The sequence below is a fragment of the Lissotriton helveticus genome, chromosome 9, assembly GCF_964261635.1.
Source record: "Lissotriton helveticus chromosome 9, aLisHel1.1, whole genome shotgun sequence".
Lineage (NCBI taxonomy): Eukaryota > Metazoa > Chordata > Amphibia > Caudata > Salamandridae > Lissotriton > Lissotriton helveticus.
Window position 1 is genome coordinate 135158029 of NC_136070.1, and position 20971 is coordinate 135178999.

Here is a 20971-nt window from a genome sequence, read left to right on the forward strand (position 1 = left end):
GTGGGCACAGCCTCAGGAGAATCTTTCCAACATGGTCCTGATCTCGGCTAAGGAACCACGATTGGGTCAGTGGCAGACCACTCTCCCTTCTCCAGCCATAGCTGACTGTGGTGACAGATGCCTCACTTCAGGGATGGGGCGGCCATCTGGGAGAGGTGGAGATCAGAGGATGGAGTCTAGGCTCCACATCAACTTGGAGCGTCAGGCAATTTGCTTGGCATTGAAAGCCTTTCTTCCTTTGATAAAGGGAAGGTCATGCAGGTGTTCCCGAACACCACCACTGCCCTGTGATCCTGAAACAGGGCGGGTCTGGTACATAAACCACTCATCAAGAGGCTCTGTGTCTCTTTACATGGGCTAGAACGCCTGGGCATTTCCCTGGTTTTTCAACACTTGACAGGCTCTCTGAACGCCAGGATAGACCAACTCAGTCGCAGATGCCTTGCAGATCATGCATAGAGTCTCCACCAGGAGGTGGTGCGAGGCATCTTTCAGCTGTGGGGAGAGTCTTGGTTAGCTCTGTTGCCCACTGCAGAGAATGCCCAGTGTCTGCAGTTTTGCACACTAGAGTTTCGAAGGCAACTCTTGCTTGGAGATGCTTTTCGTCTTGAGTGGAGTTCTGGTCCTCCTGAATGCCTTTCCGCCTATACCACTCCTGCCCAGAATACTCAAGATTAGGAACAACTGGATCCAAGTTATTCTTGTAGCTCCAGAATGGGCACTGAGAGTCTGGTATCCCTAGCTTTTGAGCATGACCATTAATTAGTCTCTGATCAGGCTGTCTCTTCAAGAGGACCTTCTGTTGCAGCAAAAAAGGTTGTTTCTGCACCCGAACCTGAGCAGCTACAGTTGACCGCTTTTTACGTTCCTCCTGAAGTCTGTGATGTTATTCTGGCAACCAGGCATCTATCCACCCAGTCAGTTTACACCTGCTGTTGAAATAAGTTTGTGATGTGGTGTGTTTCTCATAACATCGACCCTCTTTATGCACTTCTCTTTAAGGTTTTTCAGTTTGTTCTATCATTGGCCCAGCAGAGCTCTGTTCTGGGCACAGTTATGGCTTATCTATCGGCAATTTTTCTGTTGCTGGGCCAACCTTCTTTATTCAGGTCACCTTTTGTGGCTAGGTTTCTTAACGGCCTATGGCACATATTTCTTCCCAGGCCATTCATCAAGCTCCAGTGGCATCCAAATATTGTTCTTATCTTGTTGATGTGTGTACCCTTTGAGCCTCTGCACAAGTGCCCTCTTAGGTTGTTGTCCATCAAAACTGCCTTTGTAGTGACTATAACATCGAACAGGATGGTCAGTGAACTGCAGGCACTCGCGGTGCACCCTCCCTATACCACCTTCTACCCGAATAAGCTGGTCCTCTGGACAACTGCCTCCTTCCTTCCAACGGTTGTGCCTCCCTTCAGTGCAGACCAGAACATCACCCTGCCTACATTCTTTGCTCCGACTCATCTCACCAAAGAGGAGGAGAGACTACCGTCTGGGCCTAAAACTACATTTGCGTTCTACCTTGATTGCACGAAAGAATTCTGGGTGGACGATCAACTCTTCAAGGGGTACATAGGATCTAAGAAAGTGAAGGCTCTGCAGAAATGGACCATCTCAAGATGGATAGTGCTCTGCATCAAAATCTTCTACTTATTGGCCAAGAGAGTTTGTGTGCTCATTCCACCAGCGCTAAAGCTGTGGCCTCTGCATTAACCCACCGATTCCCTGTCCTCGACATCTGTCAGGCAGCAAAGTGGGCATTTTTGCATACACTTACCAAACAGTACTGTCTGATCAGTCTGGTGCACTTTTTGGTTTATTCTGGGTTTGCAGCCCCGCTTCCAAGGAGGCGTTGCTTGGGCATCTATTCTAAGGTAAGGAATCTGCAGCTAGACTTCTCTATTAAATTTGGGGGGTCCAAATTGCACCAGGGCCATACCGGCAGCAACAAGATACTTACCGGCAGTTCACCAGGGTTTCCCAGCGCCTCCGCCGCCGCAGGACACACGCGGCCGCCGAGTGAGGCGTCTCAGCAAAACTACATCTCCCAGCGTCCCCTGCTGGGCGGGGACGCCGACTGACTGCTGGGGCTCCCGTAGGGAGCCGGTGAAAAGCGAGCCCTTCCTCCGGTGGAGCGGGGGGTCCAAATTGCACCAGGGCCATACCGGCAGCAACAAGATACTTACCGGCAGTTCACCAGGGTTTCCCAGCGCCTCCGCCGCCGCAGGACACACGCGGCCGCCGAGTGAGGCGTCTCAGCAAAACTACATCTCCCAGCGTCCCCTGCTGGGCGGGGACGCCGACTGACTGCTGGGGCTCCCGTAGGGAGCCGGTGAAAAGCGAGCCCTTCCTCCGGTGGAGCGGGGGGTCCAAATTGCACCAGGGCCATACCGGCAGCAACAAGATACTTACCGGCAGTTCACCAGGGTTTCCCAGCGCCTCCGCCGCCGCAGGACACACGCGGCCGCCGAGTGAGGCGTCTCAGCAAAACTACATCTCCCAGCGTCCCCTGCTGGGCGGGGACGCCGACTGACTGCTGGGGCTCCCGTAGGGAGCCGGTGAAAAGCGAGCCCTTCCTCCGGTGGAGCGGGGGGTCCAAATTGCACCAGGGCCATACCGGCAGCAACAAGATACTTACCGGCAGTTCACCAGGGTTTCCCAGCGCCTCCGCCGCCGCAGGACACACGCGGCCGCCGAGTGAGGCGTCTCAGCAAAACTACATCTCCCAGCGTCCCCTGCTGGGCGGGGACGCCGACTGACTGCTGGGGCTCCCGTAGGGAGCCGGTGAAAAGCGAGCCCTTCCTCCGGTGGAGCGGGGGGTCCAAATTGCACCAGGGCCATACCGGCAGCAACAAGATACTTACCGGCAGTTCACCAGGGTTTCCCAGCGCCTCCGCCGCCGCAGGACACACGCGGCCGCCGAGTGAGGCGTCTCAGCAAAACTACATCTCCCAGCGTCCCCTGCTGGGCGGGGACGCCGACTGACTGCTGGGGCTCCCGTAGGGAGCCGGTGAAAAGCGAGCCCTTCCTCCGGTGGAGCGGGGGGTCCAAATTGCACCAGGGCCATACCGGCAGCAACAAGATACTTACCGGCAGTTCACCAGGGTTTCCCAGCGCCTCCGCCGCCGCAGGACACACGCGGCCGCCGAGTGAGGCGTCTCAGCAAAACTACATCTCCCAGCGTCCCCTGCTGGGCGGGGACGCCGACTGACTGCTGGGGCTCCCGTAGGGAGCCGGTGAAAAGCGAGCCCTTCCTCCGGTGGAGCGGGGGGTCCAAATTGCACCAGGGCCATACCGGCAGCAACAAGATACTTACCGGCAGTTCACCAGGGTTTCCCAGCGCCTCCGCCGCCGCAGGACACACGCGGCCGCCGAGTGAGGCGTCTCAGCAAAACTACATCTCCCAGCGTCCCCTGCTGGGCGGGGACGCCGACTGACTGCTGGGGCTCCCGTAGGGAGCCGGTGAAAAGCGAGCCCTTCCTCCGGTGGAGCGGGGGGTCCAAATTGCACCAGGGCCATACCGGCAGCAACAAGATACTTACCGGCAGTTCACCAGGGTTTCCCAGCGCCTCCGCCGCCGCAGGACACACGCGGCCGCCGAGTGAGGCGTCTCAGCAAAACTACATCTCCCAGCGTCCCCTGCTGGGCGGGGACGCCGACTGACTGCTGGGGCTCCCGTAGGGAGCCGGTGAAAAGCGAGCCCTTCCTCCGGTGGAGCGGGGGGTCCAAATTGCACCAGGGCCATACCGGCAGCAACAAGATACTTACCGGCAGTTCACCAGGGTTTCCCAGCGCCTCCGCCGCCGCAGGACACACGCGGCCGCCGAGTGAGGCGTCTCAGCAAAACTACATCTCCCAGCGTCCCCTGCTGGGCGGGGACGCCGACTGACTGCTGGGGCTCCCGTAGGGAGCCGGTGAAAAGCGAGCCCTTCCTCCGGTGGAGCGGGGGGTCCAAATTGCACCAGGGCCATACCGGCAGCAACAAGATACTTACCGGCAGTTCACCAGGGTTTCCCAGCGCCTCCGCCGCCGCAGGACACACGCGGCCGCCGAGTGAGGCGTCTCAGCAAAACTACATCTCCCAGCGTCCCCTGCTGGGCGGGGACGCCGACTGACTGCTGGGGCTCCCGTAGGGAGCCGGTGAAAAGCGAGCCCTTCCTCCCGCGTCGCGGGACGCGCGCGGGCGACGCCGGGCTGAGCCCGGGCAGAGGGCGGGCCGTCTGTGGCCGTCTGTGGCCGTCCGGGGCAGGAGGAGGCAGGGCAGGGCCACCCCATTTCCATCTACTGTACCGGTTTCAACTTGAGGCGCCGCATCTCAGCATGTCAACACGCTCCGGTAAGGCCTTGAGGGGTTGCGGGGAGAGTGCCCCCGGGGGTGCTATGTTTGGCTCTATGGACAAATTCCTGACAAGGGTTGCGGCTGTCATAGACAATGAACTTGCCATATCTGAACGGCGCCTTTCACTTGACTTCCCTCCTGCCAAAAGTCCATCGCCTGCAATAGTGTTGTCCCCTCTAAATCCTACTCCCCCTGCACTTTTGCTTGGGGATTTACCTGGGGATTCCCTTATTGCACCTCCAATGGGTGGTTTAGAGGGGTTAGAAAGCTCATTGACTGGTGTCCACGGTACCAGTCCATGTGCCGTGCTTATAGATCCATGCAATGAGCTCTCTCTAGTAGGTGCACCTGGCATTCAGTCCCTACACTGCCCTGAGGTTCCTGCTCCCGTCCCACAAGCGCCGACCAAAAAGCAACCCATCCAGGAGCCTATCAAAAGGAAGGGGAAAAGGGCAAATCACACTAGAAAGGGTTGCCCATCTAAGACCACTAACCATCCCAGGTACCTGCCCCTGAGGGGTCCCTCCCCCGAGAGCACCGCAGGACCGGTATCCACAGGGACAGCCATTTGCGCTCCGGCTGTTATTGATACAGTACCACCCTTCTTGTCAGCCCCACTAACGCCTGTTCAGGACAACGTGGGTCACTCTATGGAGGCGTTTGAGAAGATGGTCAAGTCTCTTGTGTTGCCACTTATAGACCAGGTCAAGAGGTTGGGGGAAAGGCTTGACTGCTTTGAGCAGGCTACTAGGGACAATTTCTTTGCCCTAAAGACCCTTCTCAAGCACCAGCCAAAGCCCAGTAAGGATAGGACTGATAGGTCAGATGAGTCCAATAGGATAGAGGTCCCAGAGAGACCCCCCCTGGGAGACCAACTGATGCAGCCGCCCAAGCACGCAGCACCTGGGAATACGATCTTGGCTGCTCCTAAGGTTGGTCCTAGACAGATAAAGCCGAAGGCTCCCACTTATGTTGCCCACGTGCATGCTACCCTTCCCCCAGCAGCAATATCCCCGGTGGCTACCCAGGCCCCAAGGCAACACAAGAAGGGAGGGACGGGCCCTACTTCGCAGCCTGGGGTTGCTATATCTGATGCAACTGGTGGTGTTGCATCAACCCCTAAGGTTGCATCTATTCCCGTCCCACCTACAAATCGGCTCCCTTTGGGTCCTCCCCAGAACAGTAGACGCGTGTGCCCCCCAGTTAACCTCCCCCCTGAGTGCCACCCGTATGTTGTCATCCTTACGAAAGTCCCCCCTATTGGGAGTACCCAGCGGGAAAACCATCAGTCACTAAAGAATAAGGTCATCCACTGGCTGAAAGCCAACAGGCCCTTGCCTGCGGGAGTGGATGGAATTATTCTTGGTGTACGCCGGGTGGGTTGGATTGGACACGGGAAAAAATCGCTTGAAGGGGATTGTGTGGTTGTAAATTTCCAAGATGCTAGGGTTGCCCAATTTATACGCTCTCAAGGTCAACCCACGGCTGGTTCGGGTATCGACATAGTCGATTTGACATTTTTTTACCCACGGTCTATTATGACCACCCCCTCCATCCACCTTGGACAACCCTCCTTCATTGGCAGCCCAGGGGGCCAATTTTTGGTGGAAAACACTGCCCACGGCCTTCTGACCCCGGGGGTTCTTTCCCAGCAGCTACCCCCAGCTCCAGTGATACCAAACTGGGGACCTGGGAGTTGTTGACTCAGTCATGATCCGGGGGAGGTCGTTGTGGCCCCGGGTTTTGTCGCTGAGTCAACACCATACCCCAAATCCAATGGCTCCTCCTCCCCACCGCAGACTCCGGCTACGGCCGGGTCTGTGGAGGGGAAGGGGGAGACTGGGGCTTCCCATAATTCTCCGCCTGGTCCCCCTGATGTGGGTTCTGCGGACTTGTCACCCCCTGTCGAGGGTTGTAGCATTGCAGCTGTAACGGACCCCCAGATTAGGGTTTTCAGCTGGAATGTTGCGGGCCTCGAGAGGAAGCTGGCGTTGCCGGATTGGAGCGAGCGTGTGGAGCAATACTCCATATGCCTGTTCCAGGAAACCTGGAGTCGGGTGCCCCTTCACAAGGCGGGTTATTCCACCCACTTTTTGCCGGCAGCAGAAAGTGTAACTGGTAGGGGCCGCCCCTCTGGCGGTCTGTTAATCTGGGTAGCCACCGCACTTAACTGTAGGGTGGAGGAGAAGGACACTAACTGCCCCGACCTCCTAAACATTTTGCTTAGAAATTCCCAGGGCAGAGTCATTTTAAATATTTTTAACATTTATGCCCGTGGCACTAAGGGGGGAAGAGAATCCCCAGTTATAGCTTGCTTGGAAGCGCAGCTCCGCTCATCTCCATACAGGTCTTGTACACTGTTGGCAGGTGATCTGAACTGCACTTTCGAGCCTCTGGATCTGGACATCCTAGCAGATCAAGAGGAACTTGACAATGGGTGGGGGATTCCTCACCTCGAGCTTGGCCCTGTTAAAAAATGGACAGAAGTGGCCCTCCAGATTAACTCCCTAGTTATGGAGTTTGGGCTTAGAGCTGCCAATGGCAGAACCAGGTCTGACAAAGTAGGGGCGCACACCTACAATAGGCCAGGACACACGTCACGGATTGATTATTTCCTTCTTGACATACACCTGTGGGGCATGGTGGAGGACATGGTAGTTTTACCTTCTGTGGAGAGTGACCACAATCTCCTGTCCCTCACCCTGTCCCACAGGTGCGTCAACAGCACCGTGAGTGGTTCTCCTTGTAACCCCGCGCCAGACCTGTCAGTGGTCACGAACTGTGGGCGAAGGCTAAAGTGGGCGAAGCTGGCTCTTTCAGAGGAGAAAACCTCCGCGATTAGGCAGCTTCTGGTTTCAGCCCTGGCCAATCTTGACTGCCAAGAGGAAGGGCTGATGGAGGTGGCACCTAGGTTTTGTGTCATAACTCAGGCCATTGGCGACCTCTTTGTAGTCCCAGCCCACCCGAGCGGAAGGAAACCCAGCCTACGACCGGGTCAGGGCTGGTACAACCAAAAGTGTAGGGAGGCGAAATCACTTCTTATTGAGGCAGTCAAGTCCAAATTGCCGCTTAGGACTAGGGAGGCCAGGAGACACTACACACTCTGCCAGAAAAATGCAAGGATGGAATGGGAGGATAACTTCTGGCAGGACCTCCTGGCTGCCAGCCGAGGGAAAGATGCTAAAGGTTTTTGGGACATGGTGGGCAAAAGGAATCGTCCCGACGATTCCCGGAGGACTTGTGCGATTAATGCCCAGACTTGGTTTTCCCATTTCCAAAATCTGTACTCTGCTGTTGAAGGCCCCCTTAATGATCCCTTTAACATCCCAGCCTTTACTCTAGACCGTGACCTGGATCTGTTTTCCCCCCTTGATGTAACAAAGCAGATCAAAACCTTGGTCCCCTTGAAAGCAGCTGGCCCGGATGGCCTACCGGGGGATATCCTCCGTGCTTACCCGGAAGAATGGGGGGCTCTAATCTCTGCACTCCTCAATGCAATCATGGGGGGAGGGCTTGTGCCTGACTCCTGGAGAGGTGCAGAGGTGGTCCCCATTTTTAAAAAGGGCAGTCGGGATTTACCCGGGAACTATAGGCCTATAAGCCTAATAGACTCCAGCCAGAAATTAGCCGGGAAAACCATCTTGGGGAGAATTACTCAATGGGTGGACGACAATCACATTCTGTCCGACATGCAGGCTGGGTTCCGTTCGGGTACAGGAACTATTGAACAGGCCTTTAGGCTTTTGTTGTTACACTGGAAGGTGGTGGTGCTGGGCAAAGGCAGTCTCTATCTGGCCTTTATTGACCTTAAGACTGCCTTTGACCTGGTACCAAGGGAGGAACTTTGGAGGGTGCTTCATGGTTTAGGGATGCCCCCGTACCTACTGAACCTCCTCATTAACCTGCACACCAACACCTATGCCCAGGTTAGATGGGGGCTGAATGGGGAAAAGACCGATAAAATCAGGGTCGAGAGGGGAGTAAGACAGGGCTGTGTTTTGGCCCCCACCTTATTCTCCCTCTATATTAACGGGGTGGTAGATCATCTACTGGGCGAACCATCAGATGCTCCCAGCCTGGGTGGAGTAAAAATTCCAACTCTGTTGTTCGCCGACGACACCCTCCTCATCTCCAAAACCCCCCAAGGTCTACAGTTTTTGCTGAACCGCTTCCAGGATTTCTGTACCACTAAAGGCCTCGTCATTAACATAGACAAGACCAAGTACCTAGTCATGCACCCACCCCGCAAACTTGGTCGCCCTCCAATCCTGAACTCCATACCCCTAGAAAGAGTGGCGGAATTTGATTATCTGGGGATCCGTCTGAATGATGCAATGAGCTGGACTGCCCACATCGATAAAATGACTCTGGCCCACAAAAGGGTGGGGGGCGCCCTTCTTAAAGAGTACAATAACTCCTCAAAACATTGTGTTGCACCCATACTGGAGATTTATAAAGCTCGTGCAGTCCCTGCTTCTCTCTATGGATCGGAACTGTGGGGCTTGGGCAAAGTCGACTCATTGAGTAAGGCCGAAAATAAATTTATCAAGGATCTACTTGCTATTCCATCGAGCAGCCCGACCATCCCAATGCTCTTGGACACTGGCTGTAAAGCCATAAGGGACCAGGCTCGGCTTCGTCCCCTTCTGCTCTGGGCACGTTTGTGGAGGGTCCCGGAGCTACAATCGTATGCCAATGGTCTGGCAGAAGTGATGCATGCTGATGGTTGGAGCAGCATCAAATGGCTGAAGGACATAAAACATCTTTTAGGGGAACTGGGTTTGGCTTCTTGCTGGCATAGTCACTCCGCTCCACCAAAGAAGATTCTAAAAAAACTTTTCTGGGAGTGGGTTGACGTGAAGCGCTCTAGTAGCCAGCAGCATTGCAAAACCACCGCAGCTTTCCTGTTGTTCAAAGACGTTGTCTTGTATGAGCCATATATGGATATTATAACAGTGGCTATGGATAGGTCCTTGTACATTAAATTTCGGCTAGGAACCTTGCCCTTGGCGGATCTCTGTTCAAGGTGGAATAAAGCCCAGCCCACATCACGCTTTTGTGCCTCTTGTCCGGACAAACCTGAGACGGTGCCACACTTCCTTTTCGAATGCCAGGACTATGGTCGCCCCAGATCGCGTTGGCTTGGCCCCATTTGCAGAGAACTGGGGACTCGTCAGCACTCTGTTGCCCTTCGGATTCTTTTAACTAACACAGCCCCTCCTATTGTTTGTGCTGTTGCAAAATTTTTAAAATGGGCTTGGTTGATAAGACTTAGAAGACTGTCCATAACAATTTAATTCTTTTTTATCTAATTTATGCTGACATACCGTGTTTTAATTACCATTCCACTTGTACAGTCTTACTTATTTCGACATGCTGTTTTTATCTTTTTGTACTGCTTTTATGATATGTGCATATCGAAATAAAGCATCAATCAATCAGTCATTAAATTAACAAGTTACTTACCTTCAGTAACGCCTTATTTGGTAGAGACTCTATCTAGCTGCAGATTACCTTACTGACTGTTCCATCCTCCCTTCCCTACAAGTCCATTGCACTTCAAGGGGCACCCATCTCAGGGTGTTAGCATATCAGCTCTCATTGTGGCTCATCACTCCTGGCATGGAGAGTCGCAAAAGTAACTGATTTCAGCATGCTGGGGGTGCCTATATGGGTAACGCATCTGTAATTTCCGGCTCGGACAACGCTGACGTTAAGCTGAACGATGCCACCTACCGACGCGCAAGGGTACTGCTGAAAAATGTTAGGATCCAGTGTGACACCTAAGGTAAGAATTCTGCGGCTAGATAGTCTTTACCAGGTAAGGTGTTACGGAAGGTAAATAACTTGGTTTTTTGTTGGTATTTTATGGCATCTGGTCAAAGAATTACAACATCATTTGCGCTTTTTTCCTGCGAATGCTAGCCTACAAGAACCAATATTCACAGTACCTCATTGCTTGTGGAAAGGCTTGAGCAATTTGTTAGCTTCAAGTCAGAAAATCATACAAAAATAGTGGCTTTGTATGTAAACGGGTGTTTTAGCTACTTGTGGTTGAAACTTTCCACAAACTTATCTATTGAAAACAGAAATAAAAAATCACCTGTTTCAATTGGTTTGACTTAAAGTTTGAAAGCCACATGCATCTTCGCCCATTCTTTTTTTCATGGCACATTGCCAGTGCTTGCTTTGCACTTGTTTGTATTCAGAAGACACTCATAAGTGTACTTCATAATGTGTATGAAGTAAAGATTTGTATCCACTATATACAGCAGTGGTTTGACAGGCATATGTTGATTTACTAGTATTAAATGTCTTTTATTTAAATCCTATCCCAGTCGAAAATTTTATTACAGTGTCCTTCCTCATTTAGGACAAGGGTAGCTAAATGGGAATCCATAGTTCTTACTTAACTGTTTTCTTCAGGACATTTATCTAGAAGCTTCAAGGTTGCACTGTTCTTTGTCTTTGGCAGATATTTACGGAAGATCTCCCCGAGGTGGAAGTTCTACCACGCAAAGAGGTACTTAATTTCTTGATGGAGAACTTCAGACCACTAGCTATTCCATACTTGGTGAGTGCCTATATTATATTTCCTAATATGTTTTAGATAGTTCACAATGAAAAGTTTTCAATTGTGTCTTGTTTGGGGTGACTTTCTTTGCATGTACGGACCTCTTTATCTGTGTCATTAATTGAATATAGGAATGTTAAGATATTTAATTTTGAGCCAGTGAGCCCAGAAGATTGTTAGACCGGTCCTCTCTTGGAGTGATTCTGTCTGTCTTTTTGACTGTGTGCTACATTACGTTTTTGCTGGTTTTAAGACTCTTGGCCCTTTACCACTGCTGACCAGGGCTAAAGTGCAAGTGCTCCCCTTGTAAATTGTAATTGTGTTTGGTTTATCCATGATTGGCATATTTGATTTACTAGTAAGTCCCTAGTAAAGTGCCCCCGGTGTGCCCAGGCCCTGTAAATCAATTTCTACTAGTGGGCCTGCAGCGGGGATTGTGCTACCCAAATGAGTAGTCTTGCAAACATGCCTCGGCCTGCCACTACGGTGTATGTGTGTGCAGTTTTGAACTAACATTTCTAACTGCCAATTGTACCCACTTGCCAGGCTCAAACCTTCCCTTTTGCTACATGCAAGTCACCCCTAAGGTAGGCCCAAGGCAACCCCATGGGTAGGTTATGTACTGTTGTGTTTTACATGATCTAATAGTGAAATACTGATAATTTCGTTTTTCATATTGCAAGGACAATCTCATCCATAGGGTATCACAGGTATTACCTTGAAAGAAGTGTAATTTCCCATTATGAACAGATGCAGATTTGGAGTTTGGAGTCTCTAAACTCACAATTTAAAAGTACATCTTTTGGTGAAGTTGGTTTTTAAATTGCACGTTTGAAATGCCACTTTTCGAAAGTGGGCATTTTCTTACTTAACCATTCTGTGCCCCTTCCTGTTTGTACAATCCATGTCTGGATGACAGTTGGACTCTTGTGCTTTCACTCTAGACAGTCACACAAAGGGATCTGAGGTGTGCCGTGCATATCCTGATGGGCAGGACCGGACTGGGAACTGAAAGCAGCCCTGATAAATGTTTCCACAGCAGCCCCCATCCGGAGCGTAGCGAGCGAGCGTAGCGAACTAGCTCGACCAATACTAGGGGGGTTTGGGGAGGGTTCACCCCCTAGAAAATTTTGGAAAAAGACAGACCAAAATGGTGCATTTTACAGCACATTTTTCATTACAAATCTAATTGTATTAACTTTTAAAGCACAGTAAATAGTAGATGATGACCTTAAAGAGCACCAGGTTGTCCAGTCATTATGCCTACAATTAAGGCCGGTCAGGTGCCTCAGTGTCTGCCTGGTCACAGGCGTTGTGGCGCCGATAGTAAGTGTGCGAGGGCCGCGGCCTGCACGCACCGGCCGCACGTCACCCTGTCCCTGCGCACGCACAGTGCAGTGGTTGGGTGGACTGGTATGGTAACTTGGGTTGACTTTATTAGTGTTTGTGCGAGGCACACGCACTAATAAATTCAACCCAACTACTGCACCACAGCACCTCTGTCTGTCTGTGTGGGTAAAAAGTACCACTGCCATTCGTGAGTGAGAGGTCACCTCACCAATGGCAGTTGTGCTTTTTCTCTGCAGAGGCAGGAGTGCACACTGCACTGTTCATAGCTGCCAAGGTTTCAGATTGCTATGTGTGACATTTTCATAAATTCAGTGTAATTATGAGCGACATTCAATGACTGAGTGACACTTTCTTGCGAGCAAAAATCAAGCAATGAACATGAGGGAAACATATAAATATCAGAAATTACACCTATTTGAGCAACCAGACTATCTAAGATCTTAAACTGCTGCACTAGTGCTGCTGGTAAATTCCATCTAAGTGGCTCTGTGTGAGACTGTGATTGCACCAAGCAACCCACCCACTGCTCTAGTGGTCTCAAAAGAATAGAATATAAAAAGAATAGCATGGTCTGAAAATACTGACAATTGCAGCTTGTATGATAGCGGCTATAGTTAGTGGAGCGCTGTAAAGCTATGCAGACCAATGGTTTGTCAAATTTCCAGGATTTCATTTCTGAAATGAACTGAAAAGTGCCCAGATGCTTTTTAGCTTCCAGCACAGTGCTATAAAAAGTTCACAAATAAATACAGTCACCAAAAGTGTATCATAATGCTTATGGGAAATATTAATTCTAAATAAAACATTAAAGTGAGGCAGGGCAATACAAGAAGTTCAGGCAAAAAGCAAACAGCAACTTGTGGTTTGTGTTTACACGGCTTACGCCTGACCCCTTTCACAGTGACAGACCCTTGGAGAGAATAGAATATGCCCACAGCACCTTGAAGAAGTGAAGGATTTAAAACTAATAATAAAAGCATAAACAGCCAATAACTAACGCACACAAATGGAGAGCGGTGAGGTCAGGACACTGTAGGTTATTTATATACATGCCTTGCATGGGCACCCTCAGGACACTTCAGTGCTCCTAGGCCCCACACAGCTTTAGCGTGCTCATTAGGCGGTTATGCCTATTTCTTTGTGCATTTCCATGGAGCAATTCGGGATTCCCCCTCAGTCCTACAGGCCTGTATGCTTCCCCAAGTTCTCTTGTTTTAATTGTCCCACCTTGACTGCCCTTCCCTCTGAGCCAGCCTCAGCAGTGGAGCTCCCCACTTTACGACTCCTCCAGCTTCTTTCATAGTCACACCCTGTTCACATAGGTCACTTACTTCTGGTTCTATCAGCCCTCATTACCGGCCCCTCTCTCGGGGAACCAGAGGTGGTGCTGGGGACAGTAGGTGCAGTCTTGCCAAGTACCATGCATCAGGTGTTAGTCTAATGCATTTTAGTGTGGTTGTCCGCATCACCGCACTGAAATGCATTAGTCACACATTATAGCTGTCAGTTTCCGCGGCTGGCTGACTTGTGTCGCAGACCAGTGAGTCCTGAGTCGCCCACACTGGCCGGTGCGGTTGTCAGTGAATTTTCAAATAATACAGCCTGCGGTGGGGCAGGCTGTATGTGTGCTTCAGTCAACCTCGCCTGACCCAACCCAGTTCACCGGCTACGGCACCTGCATCATAAGTAAGTGAAAGAGACAGCTCAGCTGCAGTATTTGACCTCTTAAAGAAACACTTGCCACTTGTTATGCCATAATTTAATTGCTGAGAGCCATAATCCCCGGCAGCGGTGTTCAGCTATGCTCTCCCACTGCAATAGAGCAGCCACTCACCTGCACCTCACTCTGACGCCCCAGTTGGTCGAGGCTCCGTCTGTAGTACAGTGAGATGGTCCATGTCTGGACACTAGCAGGTACCCGGTGTTCCGGGATACCAAATATTACACCGCACCGGATTGGAAGGCGGTTCCCTTTCGTCACTTCGTCTGTGTTCCATTCCCGCTTCTAACAGCCTGCTTCTCAGATATAGGAGCCTGGACTTCACAGCCGATCGGTCCTTGGCAGGTCTGCTGCTAGCCAATCAGCGCGTGTCCGTGGAAGGGTGCCCAGATCGATCGGCTAGTAGTGTTTTCGGGCAGCAAGGTGAAATAACCTTTTTAGTTAAAAACGTTGTCCCAAAACGCTAACATTGATCTTACTCCTTCAAGCGTTCAGACCTCAATAAACTATATGAACGATTCGGATGTGTTGCATATTTCAGTATTACCACTACCACTTTTCGCAAGTGCGATGCTGTCGCCGTGAGAGTTTTCTTCAAACTGAGCGCCACTGCGATGTGAACGGGGCCATTACGAAGGTGGAGCAACTGTAAACTATGCCACGTATTCCCGCTTGCGCTGGCCCTGGCCAATGACACTGAGGCCTTGCGACCTGACGTCAGATATTGACTCCGCGGTATATTGTGAAACTTGCACAACACTGCCAGCCGCGAACTGAGCCCAAGTAAGTCTGATGCAATCTGCCAGCTAAGAGATTGGCAGTCCGAAGAGGTGCTAACGTTAAGTGCTCCACGACGGGCAGAGACGTCAGACACAGGCCTGGAAGCAGGACGTCCTTCTGATTTTGTTGCTGGGGGGCGATTTTTAAAAATCAGTGGACCCAGTAACAAAACCGGCCCCCTGTGAAGAAACCAGCCCCCACCCCTTCCGGCCTCCCGGGGGATTCTCCGGTGCCCTGTATTACCAGTCCGGCCCTGCTGATGGGCCATCAGATAGAGTGGTGGGAGGAATTCTCACTGATACCTGAATAGGGTTGTGCCTGTCCTCTCACAAAGCTGGCTCCACCCCACGTTGTGTGTCTGGAACCAGGTCAGGGAAAGGCATGGTCTTGCGCACTAGAAAGACATACCTTTGAAGCATGCCTACTTCAAAGGCAGAAAGGCAAATACGTATTGGACCTCTGACACTCTCAAATCCGAATACTTCTGGACTAAAGGACATTCTGCCAGGAAAATGAGCTGGATGCTGTAGTAGCGACTGACACTCTTCCTGTTGCTTTGCTGTGCTGGCCTGCTGCTTCTGTCCTGGGAGTGAAAGGACTTGACTATCCTTTCTACAGCCTGCTTCTAAGGGTCTCCAAGGGGTTGTGCATGCTCTCCTTCTGTAAGAATTCTCTGGGCTATCAAAGACTTAACCTACCACTGCCTGCGCTCTTCTGCTGAGCGCTCTGACTTGCCAAGTGGTGCCATATCCAGTGCGGCTGAAAAATCACCGCATCCCATGCACTGTTTCCCTCACTCCCACTCCGTAGCAGTCCCTACCTTGCAGCTGTGAATTCGACGCAGCGCCTACTTCGCTGCATCGACAGTGTCTAGATTTTGGACGCATCTCACTTCGCTGTCTCTTCACCAATGTTGCCCAGCAGTAAGGAACCGAAGCTGCGTGTCTGGAGATCGACACATCACCTCTTCTGGGAGTAAGGAACCGACGCATCACCTCCCCTGGGAGTAAGGAACAGATGCATCGATTTGTTTTTCCAGTGCCTCACATCCCCAGCGCCTGTTTTCGTCTTTGAATCTTTGACTTATTCCAGGGACTTTGTGCTAAAAGGGACACACCCATAGAGTTCCGTGGACTACATTTGCTTAACCTTTGAAGAGTGATATCTTTACTGGTGTATTTTGGATTTTTGTCGTTTTGGTCTTGTTTTGTTCAGCTAAATATTGGCTATTGGTATAAACTGGTGTGGACTCAATTATTAGTGCTTTCACTGTTACTTTGTATACATATACAAATGCTTTACATATTGCCTCTGAGATAAGCTTGACTGCTTGTGCCAAGCTACCAAGGGGGTAGCAGGGTTTTTCTTAGTTGTGTGATCCTCTTACCCTGACTAGAGTATGGTTCCCTACTTGGACAGGGTGCATTCAGACTGCCAACTAGAAACCCCCATTTCTAACAAAGATTTTAAAGCCAGTGGGCAGGAACATATCGGAGTATCATGGTCGTGATCTGAGAACAATGAAGTGATGAGAGTAATTTTTCTTGTCTTTTCGTATTTCCTTTCAGGAGCACATCATTCATATCTGGGAAGAGACTGGCCCGGAGTTCCATAATTGCCTGATCAAGCTTTACTGTGAGAAGGTGCAGATGTTGATGAAGAAATATATTGAGTCATCTGATGGTATGAAACTTGAATGCACTGGAATGTGGGGGTAGAGGGAAGAGAGGGTAGCTCTGATTTAAAATAATTAACTTCTGGAATCCCTTTGTATTACTCTTGCAACCTTTACATTCATATCTCAATTAAATTGGCCAAATTCTGTCGTATTTAAATTAGCAGTAATATGTCAGTCATCATTATATTCTCTTTGTCTCTAGTCTTGTTTCACAAATACGCACAGACTCCGATTTTTTTCTTTTTTTTATAAATCTAATATCAATGAGAACGTATCAGGTGCAATGCAATTATATACATACAAGTATCGTATCATGGAAAAGTCAGGATAGTAGCGACATAAGACACAGGATACCGGGACTCAACACCCCTAAACAATCAGGATTATGAAATTAACAGTGTTCGCTCTATCGAAGGGTGCTGGCCCTCGGTCCCGCCGGTCACAACATCACTTTATACTTAGATCGTGAACAGGATACATTGCAGCCCTTGTATGTAGAAGATACACCAGATCAAACAATAACGCTCGCATTAGCACCATAATACTGAGAAAGGGGGGTCAGGATAATTAAATATATAAGAAAAGAAAAATAGAATAAACAAAAAACGCAAAGCGCGTAACCCCCCCACCCTGCACCCCTGCATGCAGCTTAACGCCAAAGCCCAACTAGCAGTGTGCCTGTCGCCCCATCTAAACTATAACCCATAAAAGAAATGGAGGAGGGCCTTCTTACAGGCTCCCGGCCTCTCCCCTCCCGCTAACTCTAAGCCTCCCCCTCAGTAAGGATATTCAACGGCTACACAATCGAGCTAAAATCGGGGGATTCATTACTCGCCTACATCGCCTCTCGGTATCAACATTATATAGTGAGTCCCATACAGCCACAACTCGAACAAAAGTCTTGAAAGATAAGCCGGTCTCAGCCCTGGCCAGTTCGATCAGGTACACAAGTGTTCTCCACCCAAACTGTCGTCATCTTGGAAGAGTGCTGAACACAGGAGCGAGCTGGAAACATCACGGAACATTCAATCACATTGTCACTGGGTCCCATCCGCTCCGTCAGGAACTCCCGACATTGTTGCCAGTTACGTTTAACTGAGTTCGAAAACAGCAAGAGGGGTACCCTTGTCAAACCACTCCTGAGTCCTTACACGAGCCCTCAGATGTATTTTACGGCGCGATTTTCTCTCCGTCAATGTCGATACTGAACAAGCCAACACAACAGGGACGTCCGACACATAGCCATTAGCTGATTTGCAGATCAGAGTCTCAGTCCCCTCTCGCTGCACAGGGTTGTTGGCGTCGATTAATCCAGTTGCTGTGGACGCCACCACCTTTACACTGTCATCAATCAATCAATCAATCAATCCCAGCATTTATATAGCACACTACTCACCCGGAGGGTCTCAAGGCGCTGGGGGGGGGGGGGGGTCTGCTACTGCTCGAACAGCCAGGTCTTGAGCTGCTTCCTGCTGCCTGTGTCAGGCGCAGGTGGGTCGGGAGGGAGTTCCACGTCTTGGCGGCCAGGTGGGAGAAGGACCTTCCTCCTGTGGTGGCTCTTCGGATGCAGGGGACGGCGGCGAGGGCGTGGTTGGTCGATCGAAGCTGGCGTTTGGGAACGTAGAAGTTGAGGCGGCTGTTGAGGTATCCTGGGCCTTGGTTGTGTAGGGCTTTGTGTGCGTGGGTGAGGAGCCGGAAGGCGATTCTCTTGTTGACCGGGAGCCAGTGCAGGTCTCTCAGGTTCCCGGAGATGTGGCTGCGGCGGGGGATGTCCAGGATGAGTCGTGCTGAGGTGTTCTGGATCCGCTGGAGTTTCTTCTGGAGTTTGGCGGTGGTTCCGGCGTAGAGGGAGTTGCCGTAGTCCAGACGGCTGGTGACGAGGGCCTGGGTGACCGTCTTCCTCGTCTCGGTGGGGATCCATCGGAAGATCTTACGTAGCATGCGCAGGATGTTGAAGCACGATGAGGAGACGGCGTTGACTTGTCTGGTCATGGAGAGGGAGGAGTCCAGGATGAAGCCCAGGTTGCGTGCGTGGTCTGTGGGTTTGGGTGCGCTGCCCAGGGCGGGGGGCCACCAGGAGTCGTCCCAGGCGGAGGGAGAAGATCCCAGGATGAGGACTTCCGTCTTGTCCGAGTTCAGTTTCAGGCGGCTGTTCATCATCCACTTGGCAACGTCTGTCATCCCTTCGTGTAGGTTGGCTCTGGCGGTGGCGGGGTCGTTGGTGAGGGAGAGGATCAGCTGGGTGTCGTCGGCGTAGGAGATGATGTTGAGGTTGTGCTGGCGTGCGATGGTTGCGAGGGGGCTCATGTAGACGTTGAAGAGTGTTGGGCTGAGCGAGGAGCCTTGAGGGACGCCGCAGATGACTTCGGTGGCCTCTGATCTGAACGGGGGGAGGCAGACTCTCTGTGTCCTTCCGGCGAGGAAGGAGATGATCCACTCCAGTGCCTTCTCCTGGATTCCGACGTTGCTGAGGCGCTGTACTAGGGTACGGTGGCAGACAGTGTCGAAGGCCGCGGATAGGTCCAGGAGGATGAGGGCCGCTGTTTCTCCGTTGTCGAGCAGGGCTCAGATGTCATCGGTAGCTGCGATCAGGGCGGTCTCAGTGCTGTGGTTGGCCCGGAAGCCAGACTGCGAGAGGTCGAGGGAGCCGTTCGTCTTGAGGAAGGCGGCCAGTTGCTTGTTGACGGTCTTCTCGATGACTTTTGCCGGGAATGGGAGCAGCGAGATGGGGCGGTAGTTCTTGAGGTCGGTGGGGTCGGCTGATGGCTTCTTAAGTAGGGCGCTGAGTTCGGCGTGCTTCCAGCTCTCCGGGAAGGTGGCGGTGTCGAAGGAGGTGTTGATGATGTCCCGGAGGTGGGGTGCGATGACAGCGTCGGCCTTGTTGAAGACGTGGTGAGGGCAGGGGTCTGTCGGAGATCCGGAGTGAACGGAGTTCATCGTGCGGACGGTGTCTTCGGTGCTGATCGGGGTCCAGGCGCGGAGGGTGGTTGTGGGGGGCGGTGGTTCGGTCGTGGTGTGCGTCGGTTGAGTGCTGAAGCTGTTGTGTATGTCCGCGATTTTGTTGTGGAAGTAGGAGGCGAGGGTGTTGCAGAGGTCTTGCGAAGGGATGATGTCGTTGTTTCCGGCGTTGGGGTTGGAGAGCTCTTTCACGATGTTGAAGAGTTCCTTGCTGTTGTGTGCGTTGTTGTCCAGTCGTTCCTTGAATGCGGTTTTCTTGGTGGTGTGGATCAGTTGGTGGTGTTTTCGGGTGGCGAGCTTGAGGGCAGTCATGTTGTCCGGTGTTTGGTCTCTGCGCCAGGTTTTCTCGAGTGCTCTGCAGTTCTTCTTGGAGCTCTTGAGTTCGTCGTTAAACCATGGTGCTTTCTTGCTGCCGGGTCGGCTCGGCGGGGTCTTCAGCGGGGCGAGGTTGTCTGCGCAGTCGCTGATCCATTTCGTGAGGTTGGTGGCCGCTTAGCTGGGGTTCGTTGTGCTGGTAGGAGGGTTCATGCTCAAGGAAGTAGCGAGCTGGTCTGCAGTGATCTTGTTCCAGCTTCTGCGGGGAACCTGTTGCTGGTGATGGTGGAACGTGGTCCTTCTGAAGCTGAAGTGGACGCAGCTGTGATCCGTCCAGTGGAGTCCGGTGGTGTGGCTGAAGGCGATGTCCTTGCTGGAGGAGAAGACTGGGTCGAGTGTGTGTCCGGCGTAGTGGGTGGGGGTGGTCACCAGTTGCTCGAGTCCGAGGTTGTCCAGCAGGGTGGTGGTGTTGCGGTCGCTGTTGTTCTCCAGGTGGAAGTTGTGGTCCCCGAGGAGGATGTAGTCGGTGGAGGGGAGGGCGTGTGGGCTGATGAAGTCGGCGATGTCTTCGCTGAATTGTGCGCGTGGTCCCGGGTTGACGGGACGAGGGATGCGGGCGGTGCCCCTCCCGCGGTTCTGCGTAACGGAGCCAGAAGAGTCGACCTCGGACTTCCCTTCCGGAGCGACTCCCGCCCAACCCCGTAAGTATTACGAGGCGATGCATGTCATCTTTGGGCGGCCCAAACCCGCTGGCGCGCCTTCGGGCCCCGCGGACTCGGTTGGGGGGCCTAGGCCTTCTCCGCCACTCTGGCTCCGGCCACAACGTATGCAGGCATTATTGGTAACTGTGGGCGGAGAGCTCCGCTCTGCCCGCGGAGTGTGCGCAGATTTGCCTACTCTGCGTTCTGTGGGGTAGGCAAATCTCTCCACACTCCGCGGCGGTGCGAAGCTTGCCAGCCCCCGCCTCCCACCCACCCTATTTACAATTATTACAACTTTTCAAAAATGCCTGTAAAATAAATTAACAGAACCTTACCTTAAGCTGCGGCGTCCCCGGGCAGCCCCCCTCGTCTTCATCACGTTCTCCGTGAAAACTGCGCATGCGCAAGCAGCCGCAGCTTATGGTAAGGTTCTGTTTATTTATTTTAAAGGCGTTTTTAAAAAGTTGTATTAATTGTAAATAGGGCGGGTGGCGTAGGGGAGCTACACGGAGCGCCACAGATTGTTTTTCTCAGCGCCGTGGCGCTCCGCGTACCC

General features: G+C 52.0%; 1 protein-coding gene across 3 annotated transcripts in view; it reads left to right on the top strand.

Annotated features, from left to right (window-relative positions):
* Positions 1-20971, top strand: part of VPS39 (VPS39 subunit of HOPS complex) — a 334794-nt gene that overhangs the window by 194586 nt on the left and 119237 nt on the right. For all 3 annotated transcript variants that reach the window (XM_078659635.1, XM_078659637.1, XM_078659636.1), the window contains 2 exons: positions 10815-10913; positions 16332-16446. In XM_078659635.1, the coding sequence (XP_078515761.1) occupies positions 10815-10913; positions 16332-16446 (214 nt within the window). The remainder of the gene's footprint in view (positions 1-10814; positions 10914-16331; positions 16447-20971) is intronic.